The sequence below is a fragment of the Cygnus atratus genome, chromosome 12, assembly GCF_013377495.2.
Source record: "Cygnus atratus isolate AKBS03 ecotype Queensland, Australia chromosome 12, CAtr_DNAZoo_HiC_assembly, whole genome shotgun sequence".
NCBI lineage: Eukaryota > Metazoa > Chordata > Aves > Anseriformes > Anatidae > Cygnus > Cygnus atratus.
The window spans coordinates 4841558-4853651 of NC_066373.1; the positions used below are offsets into that span (position 1 = coordinate 4841558).

At 37.1% G+C, this 12094-nt stretch overlaps 1 protein-coding gene across 3 annotated transcripts in view; it reads right to left on the reverse strand.

The window, feature by feature from the left end:
* Positions 1-12094, reverse strand: part of PLCG2 (phospholipase C gamma 2) — a 62549-nt gene that overhangs the window by 9988 nt on the left and 40467 nt on the right. For all 3 annotated transcript variants that reach the window (XM_035543855.2, XM_050713320.1, XM_050713319.1), the window contains 10 exons: positions 11206-11384; positions 10241-10441; positions 8596-8715; positions 7470-7650; positions 6747-6815; positions 5652-5761; positions 4767-4863; positions 3736-3802; positions 3309-3466; positions 884-986 (listed from right to left, as the gene is read on the reverse strand). In XM_035543855.2, the coding sequence (XP_035399748.1) occupies positions 884-986; positions 3309-3466; positions 3736-3802; positions 4767-4863; positions 5652-5761; positions 6747-6815; positions 7470-7650; positions 8596-8715; positions 10241-10441; positions 11206-11384 (1285 nt within the window). The remainder of the gene's footprint in view (positions 1-883; positions 987-3308; positions 3467-3735; positions 3803-4766; positions 4864-5651; positions 5762-6746; positions 6816-7469; positions 7651-8595; positions 8716-10240; positions 10442-11205; positions 11385-12094) is intronic.

The following is a 12094-nucleotide window of genomic DNA, read 5'->3' on the forward strand; positions in this document are numbered from 1 at the left end:
CCAGGGTTACCCAATGCCTCAAACAATGACTGTAATTATAATGTCTTAACCATACTGACAGCTTATTAAAAATGTTTGCAAAGAAGCTTAAGGAAGAAGGGCACATTTCCTGGCTTCTCTGGAATAAGAAGTACATATTTCAGTGTCAGATTCTACACCCACACTTACACAGACCCCAGTTCTCATTTATATTATGAAACTATTCCCAATAGCTTACATAAATGGCAAATACACCATTCCTATAGCTTATATAAATGGCAAATGCATAACAAATGCATTTTGAGGGTTCTTACAAACAAATTGCAAGTGTTCAGTCAGACTTTTTAGTCTTCAAAAAAGTCAACTGACACATAAATAGTGAACTTCCCTATGAAAGTTATCTTGAGATGTCTTTAGTCAACTAGGTTAGAAATTTGTGACAGTTGCAAGATCTCTTCTTTTAAAGCCTCCTTTCTAATGGAAATTCACAAACATTGAGAAGCTTTCTAGTCCTTACTGTGATTTTACTGACAGCAAAAATGCAATGCTATGGGAAATGAAAGCCTGGATAGTTTCACAATTGTTCTCGTCTCCTCATTTATGGTCTTGTTTCTTTGTCTCATATGCCACATTTGGCACCACACTTAAGCCTTAACAGGTTGAGATGTACATTCAAAACAATTCTGATAAACCATAGGCTTTTACCTGACATTTTATAGTATGAATATCATCAAGTTCCCCAGTGTGCAATTCAAATTGCCACTGAAAACTCTCCATGGGTGATGCAGAATATTTTTTTCCCGTAGAGAAAGGATAGATTTTATCTTCAGTTCTGTAATTTCAACTAACATCTGTACAGATTAGTAGAAAAGTTAAAATTCAGGTGTAATATTAAAGAAAGTACCTAAATTGTCCTTGGTTTTGCTTGTCGGCTTGCAGTAGATTACCAGATCAGATAATTCAATAGCAATCAATTGATTCTTTTCCCAGTATTTCCTCCTGTTCTCCTGTAAAATTTAACATTTTAGATTACAGATACACTGGATATTATGGTACAGTAACTCCAGGGTATACTCTAACAAAAATAACAAAGTTGATCCATTTCTCTTCACCCAGATTCCTATTTGATATTTAGAACACCTACATAAATGTTGTGTACCCAATTCAGAGAACAGATTAATGAGTGTGTGTTTGTTTCTTAAAGGAAATGTTTCTGAGCTTCCCTGAATCAGTCCTACTCAGGAGCTGGGCAACAATGCTTTACTTTTAAATAAAATTTAATGTGGTTCTACTCCGCTGTAGATATGTTATTAACTCTATACCTCATGTTAATGCAAATGTATGAAGAAAAAAAAATGTTAAATGTAGTTAAGTTTCTCACTATTTATCATCTTGAGCAGGACTTAGGTCTTGTTACTAACTCCCAAACAGCTAAACTTAAACCCTATGAGTATCATTCCTGCAATTTTCTATTTGCACATCAAACCAACAGTGTCACGTATGGTAAATCATGTGCAGTCATGTAGACATCATCACTAATAAACCTAGTAGCTACTTCCCTTTTTGTAAGCACCTGCTATGTGGAAGCTGAGCCAAGGTCTTTGCAACCAGAGACATTCCCCAAATGGAGACATTTTGGCTGGAGGCTTTTCAGACATAAGAAGCAATTACAGGATGAACATGTTAGAAGAGCCCCATACTGAACAGCTATTAGCTTTGGTACAAGAGGTTATGAAGCAGCAGCAATTAGGAAGTCTTCCAAAAGAATTCCCTCAACAAGATGAACTGAAGAGGAAAGAAAAATCAGAGAAGCTGATGGGTTTCTACAATGTTTCAATGAACCAGAGATTATACATCGAGGTCCAAGAAAAGCAAAGAGGAATATAGCATTAAGACTTGAAATAGCTTGGGGAAAAAACTGCAAACACAGACCTCATGGTACTTAGTGATACACCAGTTTCCCAGACATTGCACAACAGAATGTGGTGCTCCAAATAGCAAAGAAGCATTTCAAGATGCTGTGAGCTCATCTTTAGACATGACCCTCTAGAGATACCCAAACAGGAGAGCTAGCATTGAACAACAATTCCTAGGAGCATGGCAGGTGTTAGTATTAGAGATGACACGGTATATGAAGCTCAGATATTTTTACTTTTTATATACAATGTACACAGCCCAAAAATAAAGCGAAACCATGTCTGTATCATACTGCAGCATCGTGTTGACTCACTATGCTTTTTCCTTCCCCCAAAATTCAGACTGTTAATTCTACGGGCAAGAAAGGCTTTTCCTTGTCTTTTTCCCCTCCCCATGCTGCAGCCTATCATGTGAGCTTTCAAGAGGCCAAACGGAGAAAAGCCTCCTGATTGACAGAAACAAATTTTAAACCATCTTTGAAGACAGGCTGTTTAATACTTCTCTTACTGTACAGAGGGAGAGAAAGCTGGCAAGCTCCTGAGGAGCCATTGATGTACTATAAAATACATTCAATTTAGAGACGTTTCTTCTAGGCCGTGTTTCTCTTTTTCTCCTTTTTATTTCTAAATGAAAACCTTGTAATAAGGACCACATCTCTCTTCCTCCAACAATACGTCAACAGTTCCTGTTGCTTCTTCCCTTGCTGAATTTGCTGTCTCCTCTGCTTGAGATACCAACTTACTTGCTATAAATAGGATTTTGAAGACCTTCAGAACATTACTGCTCCAGAGGAAGGATAAACAACACAAGCCAACATGATACTGAAACATATTTTCCATCGTTCATACCACCCACTTAGTAATAAAAAGTGAATAAAAGCAAGAAAGGAAAAAGTACACCTAAGCATAGTCAACAGAAGGGCACTTTGATCATGTCAGAAACTTCTTAAATAGACAAGTATTTGGAAACACTATTAGAGAACTGGCAAATCCATAACGTGGTTATTAGTTACAAATAAAGTATTTGCCTAAACAATTACCTATTCAATTCTGCATTCACTGCAAAGCAGAGTTAGTAAGGATGCAAAGGTACAACAAAGACAGTATTCTACTGAAAAACTCCTGTTAACACAAAACCAACATGTTTTCTGATGACTGGCACTCTGCTATCTTGAGTACTATTCCCAAAATGGTTCAGGGAACAAGATTCATGGCATCAATAAAACGAACAGACAAGCAGTAACATGCAAGATAGTCTAGGATCAGGTCTTAGCAAGGTTTAGCAGTATATGGTAGCTAAAAAACAAACAGTATCGTAAACTTATAACAGTACGTTATAAAATACCAGGTATATTTTTTTAATCAATACCAGGTGTGTGTGTATATTTTTTTTTTTTATTTTTTAATCAATACCTCTTCCGCAGTTTTCCACGTGATTTCACGGATACTTTGGTACCATTCAAAGAGTTCTTCTACTTTATCAGTTGCAAACTCAACACACGGATCTTCTGGATTCTTAGGTTCCAGAATGAAGACAAAAGGCTTTTTGTGTTTCCCTTGTGGCATTTTCACTGTTAAGCAACACAGTAGCAATAAGTTTATACTAAAATCTAGAAGTAGAAGCTGCCATTGATCTGTTACAACAGCTAGTAGTTGTAACAGCTGGCCATGGTAATAAAAGCTCTTATGGGTCTGAACAGTTAGTATTAACAAGTTTAATCATATTAATTGTATTAGCTGTAGTAATACAAATATTCTTCAAAAACAAATCTTTTATAGTAAAAACAATAAAACTTTCTCAATACAGAAAGCCCACATGTAAGAATCAGAAAATACATACCAACGTTGTATGTATTGAGTACCAGGATGCCACGACATAGAGAGCCTAATGGATTGTCCTCGATAATCTGTGAAAAACATGAGTTAAATCTGACCCTCAGCCTTCTCAATTGCATTTAAAGAATATTAGCAAATAATAAATACACACCATTAAATCTACTCTCAGTTTCACTGAAAGCATGCGCTCTGTAATATTTAAAAGCCTACTTCCATATCAAGAATTTCTCGTTCTGAGAAACAGATGAGAACTTCTGTAGTGAGAGTCAAAATGAGGACTGCAACTTCTGCCATGACACAACCACTTATTTTTCAAGTCTGCTTAAAGCTGCTATCATCAGAAGAAAACAAAAAATCTAATAAACATATTTTCCCCCAAAGGCTCCTGGCAAATCATTGGAAGTACTTAACAACAACAACAGAATAATGTAACATTTCATAACATTTAATATAACATGTAACATTTAATACTCCAAACAAATTAAAACAAATTTAAATGTTAAATGTTAAAACAAATATCTTTGTCTTCTTGTCATAAATAGATCTTTGTTCAAGACTCTGGACTAGATTTTTTAGACCCATTTGACAATCAGTATAAAGGTTAGTTATGCATCAAAACATGATCCTGGACTATGAATATGAGAATGATGTGTTTGGGCACATGGTTTTTCTATGTGCAAATATCTAGGGAGTAATTACACAGGCAAACTAGTTTCAGGCACATTACTGTTTAGATAAGCTATCTGAAAAATCTATACTGGTATGATTTTCATTAGCATGAAACCATTATAACCTCCTAAAACCCAAGCAAATCAGTTATCTCTTTAAGTAGTTTTCCTTGATGGAAGTCCTGACCAAAATACTCGACAGCACAGAGAACAGTGAAGAATGCATTCATTTCTTTATTCTGCATTCCCTCAAACACAACATGCAGAGTCATAGTTCCATAAACTAGATTTCCACTTCCAGAGGGAAAGATCTTATAGGGAAACGCAGCAGACAAACCTTAAACCTCAGACAAGCCTCAAACCTCACCTGGCTTTCAAGCTCAGCAGAGTTATCAGATGACATGTCTTCAACATAATTAGATGGAAAATAGTGTTGGACTTTTTCTCCATAATCCCCCTTCCACCTAAATTAAATTAAAAAAAAAAAAAAAAAAGAGGAAAAAAATAGTTAAAGAGCTTCAACAGGCCATTAATGAAGCAATAATCTTCAATAAATTGGTCACTGATACCTAACACTAGCTTCTCTAGCTGGCAGTCACCAAAATATAAGTGATGAAGTAGCTAAAAGCTCTAACAAAGTGATCATTAACTACAGTAACAGATCATTTCAGAGGGATTACAGTTACTGTAAACTGCAATTAATGACTTAAGAGGCTTTTCCCCCTCCAGTACTAAAAACACTATTATGTGGTTGATTGCACTGCAGAAAATACAGGGAAATATTAGGTTCCCAAGCTTTCTAAGCAATTTGCAAGCCAGCTAAGAAATAAAATCTCTTATGAAAGGAGACCATACAGATAACTAAAAAAGTGGATTTGATTCCTAAGAAGTACCAAGCAGACGAAAAGATACACAGCAATAATGACAATGGTAATAGATGTGTGATTTCCCAGAATAGACAAGTGTTCAGGAAGTATTCATGTAGCAAAGGAAAAATACTGGATACGCTGGGATATGAAGGTTCTGCATAGTGAGGCTTTAGTGCTATAGGGCAGAACAATGAAAAAGACAAGAAAAGAGACTTGAATTTGAGGTTTTTCGGTTTTGTTCAGTATACTAGAATTAAGATTTGTAGGACCATAGTTAATAAGCAGCAAATAGTTTTTTAAAAACCTACTACCCAAAGCTTAATTTTTTTTCTCCCATCTAGTAAGTCACTAGAAGTTTTCCTATGAGGAATCTTTGTCCTTACCAGCCTCCAGTTTCTTTTGTGACATTATGAATTAGAGCTCCTCGACAGAAGCTCAATTCATCACTTCTTTTGGCTCTGTAGTCATACAAGGCTTTCACTGTTCTCTGAGGCTTTAAGAGAAGCAAAACAAAGGGGTCATCTATAGGGGGACGGGTCATAAAGTGATCAGTAATGCAATTTTTTATTATTATTTTTTTTATAAAGGGTGGGGAGAATGGAATTAGATTTTTTTTTTTTAAAGCTTAGAAATTGCAATACTAAAGTTCCAGAGTGACATCTATTGGTGGAAGCAAGTAATGCTACTTAACTGTTATTGTTTGAGTACCAGCTTGGAAAAGAAAAATTATTTTTTTAAAAAAAAGAGTACACCAACATAATTACTGTAGCTAAATAAATAAATAAATAAAATAAAGTGAAATATCAATCAACTATCCTCATCACATGTATTCATATGCATCTGTAGCTTACAGACTTAGATGCAGTCTAAAAGCCTCCACTTCCAAACCATATCAGCTATCCTTCTGGTCATATTTCCTTTAGGAAGACATCTAGTTTCAGCAGAACAAGCAATTGCTTTATCTTGAATTTCCTACCACTTGAATTGATAGTAAATGGTACCAATGTAAATGGTAGTTGCAATGTAAATTCATTAGCCAAAAAAAATTTTTTTCAATTACAGCCGCAGAATTTACAAGCAGGTGAACTTTCATGAGAACCTACAAGTTGAAGACCCTAACAAGAAGTAGAGAAGTAGCTATTTGCTGGGTCACTTGTTATTTAATTTTGGGAGCATGCCCGAATAAGCACAATTGATAAATCATAATATGTCCACAAACATTTGGGCAAGAAGTTCCCAAATTCCCAATATAGGTAAATAATACAGGATTTGCACACAAAGTATGTAGGTACAAATTTTAAGAGATACTAGAAGAAAAGTCACACTTTAAAAGTTCTGCTGTCTAGTCCTCCATAAATCAAGCACCCTAACATTTTCAATTAACCTTTTCATTTCTACTAACAGGAAGTCAACGAACAATTCTCATCATTTTCAGAAGTCTAAGAGAAAATGTGAAGGCCATCTCTCCTTAAGCGTACCACTGTAGGGTTGATTTCACTGGGCTCCACATACATCTTGACATCATAAAGGGAGTTTATATCTTTTTCCTAAAAATGGAAAAAAAGGAAAAAAGATATGTTACATGAATCAAAAATTAGAGAAATAATTAATGTTAATAGAACAAGAAATTTTTGCTGAAACCACCTTTCTGACAATATATAGGCAAATAGAAGAGGAGGAAAGCCAGATACCTATGTTAAGCTAATTACTACAGTTGAACACAGCTGAACATGAGTTTGTTATTTAACTTGTCTGCACCTCAGTTTAATGAACAGTTAATATGATGAAACAGCAATGCCTCACCAAGTTTTCTCTTAATCAAATAGTTTCGAGGTTGTGAGTACCGTTCTGGGAACAACAGTGGAAGACAATACCCACGCTCACAATTTCTGTGTTACATTACATTAGTTCCAGCAGTGGTTTCACTGTTAGAAACTCTAAGACAAGAAAAGTGGTTTCAATATACACAGTCATATTTATTCTTTTATTGGCATCTGCATGATCAATTTAAGATCTCTGCCCACTCCCGTAACAGAAGAAAAGGACAACTGTGGGTGAAGCTATTATCAAAAACTTGTTTCAGCAAAGCTACACCTTCATTTCGCAGACTGCTTAAGCTTCCCTGAAGGACATCTGTCATAACCAGAACTAAACCCAGCTCCACCACGTCTAGATCTGGGACTCAAAGGTCCATCACTCACCATGCTGTAGCGCTCCAGCAGCTCCTCAGTCACTGGGTAACGCAATTTCATTTTCCTGTACAGAGGGTGCTTCTCGTAGTACGTTACAAGCTCCACTAAACTCTCAAAATAGGCCGAGGTTCCAAGCACAAAATGGGGACCTTCTTGCCGAATTCGGAAGTGCTTCACCTTCCCCTCAGCTCTGTGAAACAAGTACAGGTGCTGTAGAAGGTATTGGTACTTGGCATAGTGAAAGCACTGGCGCTGCAAACTAGACCAGAATAGCTTTGTGCATCTTAATCATATGAAATTGTTTCTCCCTCTTCCAAAGCATCTTTTATTCAAATCAAATTCCATTTGCCTGATTGAATTCACAAAAAGACATTCTCACTTTTCTACAACATGCAGGGCCTTGGGACAAATCCATGTTTTTGCCTAGATTAAATTTCCCTATTTTTTTTCCCCACTACACATGGGTATTCTGTCAATTTCATACTAACTTAAATGTCTTGAATCAGACAGAGTCCCTCTGGAATCCGCTGCTGCTGATCTGCTCCTGTCCCTAAGCAACAAGACAAACTTGCTTCAAATGTGATTTGATTTGAAGGCACAATGGAGAATGCCGTAAGTCTATACATTTTATTAATGTTGTTACAGGAACCACAGTTTCAAAAATATTTTCCCTGGCAATAAAAGCCTACGAGTAAATAGAAAATAGCTTCATTCTGACAGATAACAAATTAACTTTGGTCAGTTATATGACAAGGCAGGATTTCCAGAGGATAAAGGCCTCGAATTGCTGCTGAACCAGCACCAAAAGGAACTTCAAAATAGCACCCTGCGGCAGGGAGCATCAAAGAAGTGAAGACAGGTCATGCACAGTTCTATATAGGAAGAAAGGGACAGTTGGTGCCCAAATGCTCTTTATAATAGCATAAAGCTTTATTCCAGTCACAGACTAAGGTTGTACAATTTCTTAAATGTTTTTTACTACATGTGGACCTACTATATAAATTAACCATACTAATTACTCAAAATTTGATGGCATGAATTTTATGACTCCAAAAAGCCCATAGTATTTTTAAATGAGAAAAACCAGAACACTGTGGGGCTACTGTGTAATGTATTCATATCCATCTTTTCTCACCTGAAAGTCATGGCAAACGAATCAGGCTCATCTCTCTTCCTAATCAGAAAGGCTCCATCTCGAGGAATTCGCATCAGCATGTCTTCTGCCTCTCCCCGACTCAAGTTGCTATAGTACCAACTACAACAGTCAAAAATCAAAATGGACAAAGGATTACAAAGCTTGTCACATGTCATTCAGTAACAATAACAGTGTTACTGCTGATACTAATGATAGAATTAACGTTACTAATAATAAAATGTTACATATATAATGTTATATATATAACATAATGACATAACATTACTAATGATAGAATCTCAAACACTACAAGAAAAATAATTCATTTAATATTTGTATTTATTTCATATTCAGACAGGCTGAGAGAGTTGGATTCATTCAGCTTAGAGAAGAGAAGGCTCCGGGGAGACCTTGTAGAGACCTTCTGGTACCTAAAGGGGTGCTGCAGGCAAAATGAGGAAGGACTCTTTATTGGGGAGTGCAGTGATAGGACAAGAGGTAATGGTTTTAAACTAAAAAGGGGAGATTGAGATTAGATATAAGGAAGAAATTCTTCACTGTGAGGATGGTGAGACACTGGCACAGGTTGCCCAGAGCAGCTGTGGATGCCCCATCCCTGAAGGTGTTCAAGGCACAGCTGGATGGGGTTTTGAGCAACCTGGTCTAGCAGAAGGTGGGCAGGAGGGCTGAATCTAGATGATCTTTAAGGTCCCTTCCAGCCCAAACCATTCTATCATTCTACAATCTAAATCCTTTCAGTCAGAACTTAATTATGTCTTTCACTGTAAGCACGGTCCTAATGTACCTTCACTGTAGCTGTGACCACTTGTACTGCCAGTACATCTCCACATTATAAATAAATACAGAAAAGCCAAACCCTTAAATTGTACCGTCCTCTCATGCTGGCTTCAGAAGTTATCCGTGGGCACACAGTGACTCCCAGATCACAGGGGAAAAAAAAGAAACTTAAGGCCACAGATTTATATTTCTCAAGCAAAGGAGATTTTTTTTTCTCCTGATTGCAGAGAAAACAGATCAAAGGGCAATAACTAGAGTGCTCTGCCAACAAACAAGAGCAAGCTCTTCCCAAGATCTATGTCAGGCAAATAGCAGCTGGAAATAAACACCAAGCTACACTACTCCCAAACAGCATGGGGTCAAGTAAGCCTAACCAACTCTGACAGGGGTCAGTTGGAAGTGGGGATTAGGGAAAAGTAACTCAGTTTGGGCTCACTGCCCCAGTAATAGAAGTTTCCAGATGGCACAGACCATGACCACTTAGTTGACAGGTCACAGTCAACTGCTAAATATCTAACCCAGCCCACTGGGTACTGTAAAACACTGAGCAGAGAACGAAGGAATTGCACACTTCCACAGTATTACAGTTCTCACTGATTGTTCTAGCTGTTTCTAGTAAATTGCTTTCCAGGTGACTGCTCTCTGTTTTACCATGTTCTCACAAAGTCAGCGATCTTACTCAGCATTCTACAGGGAAGCTTATTCCTCCGATATCCACAAACAAGCAACACTCAGGTGTGCTCCTGAATCTGGGGAATTTTCTACGCAAAAATCCAAGACCATCAAAAAAAATGTACAAATACTCTATATCATAACAGCCCTGGTGCTTGCCTTCTGCTGTACATACTCTTTATTTTCGTGAGGACTGGGATTAGGCACAGCATCCGTCAGACGCAGCTCAAATTCAGCACATCTCAAGTGAGCCTCTTTGTAGTGTTGAATGAGATCATAGATGCTATCAAAAGTGAGGTTGTCTGTCAGGTAGTATTTCACAGTGTCCCCATCACTTGAAGAACGGATACGGCAGTGCTGGACTCTACCTGACCTCCTGAAGATGTGAAGAGGGGGATAAGGAAAAGAAAGGTATTTAACAGGTTTTACTCTTTTAAGTGTTTCCTCAACCATTTCTGGTTAACTGTATGGTAAGCAAGAAATCCTTACTAACTCTTAAAATAACTGAAGTAACAACAGCAACAAAAATCCTGACCAGTGATAATGACAGTCCCAAAAATATTATTTTTCAACCCACAATGGTTCAAAAGGTGACCAACACTTACTCCCTTCAAAGTTTGTTCATTTGTTCTGACAACAACCACCAAACAAAACAAAACCAAACAAAAAAAAAATCACGGAAAAATCCATTTCCCCCCCAGGGGACTCTTTCATTGAAAAGATCGACCTCTGCCAATAAAGGTAAACTCACTAGACAATGAGTGTGGAAAGTGTGGATCAGTGTGAAAAACAATAATTTATCCTAAAACTAAAAAATCAAATATTGGCCCACTCACTGAAGAAATAACAAATCATACATCCTGACAGAATAGAAAAAGGAGAAAGATATAATAGTGAGTCCCCTCTTGACGACTGCAACACTTCAAATAACGTCTACTTTGCCAAAATGCACTATTCAGTGCATGGATGTTCTGTTTAGAAGGTAGTCCCTCAATCCCATGAATACCATTCTAGTAAATATAAACACCTTATTCCTATTTACTCTCAGCTACACATGCACATTGACAAAATGCATATATTTTTATGCAATGCCATAAGATAAACAAAACCCACGTAAAGTTTTTATGATGATCACCATACCAGAATGACAAGGTGCAATCATTAGGGAAAGCCTCACTTTCCCTAACTAGGAACGTCCCATCCTTGCCACCCATTTCAGCACAATATTCCTGGAGCAGCTTCTCAGCAGTTGTTCTCCCCTCTTTCATTTTCCCATGGAACCACTTCTCTTTTAAGTGCAGTTCAGTACGTTTTACCTCCTAGAACAGAAAATAAGAATTTTTATTGTCCACTTCTAACTTTATGATTCTAATACAAAGTACTTCTTATTGATATAACAGCCTTCTATTTCAGGATTTCAGCTCTTCTCAGATCTAACTCTCCTTCCACAAGCAATCTGATCACCTTCATAGGCACACTTGACTTTCTTCCTCAGTCAAGCCACTTCTTTGGATCAGTGACCAGCTTAATCCTTATTTAAATATGTAATCAACATATTGAGAAATATGTTGATAAAGTGAAAGAACACAGCAGTGCAAATGCTATTTTATATTTTCAAAGCAAAGCACCCTACTGCAAATTCACAAAGTTTCTATTCCGCTTTTTCCTGGCATCATCTCTGTTCTCACTTACACATTAATGATTTTAATAACATTGACATCTAGGTGAATGGATAAAAGGTTTTGCATGTGCAGAGATCTCTCTGAACTATGCACATACACGTTAGAAATGAAAGAGTATGCATGGAAATCAGAAAAAGTCAGAACAAGAAACCATGGTGAACATAGCTGAGCCTCATGCTTCTGTTTCACCAAGCATGACAGACAAGCAATACACACCTGTGACAAACACTTTGCGTGTGTGAAATGAATAGCATGCACTATTGTGCACTGTGGAAAAGGTGCGCTGTATTAGTACGCAACAAACCTTAGTTCATCAGACTGCCTAATCTGAGAACAGCAATACTTAG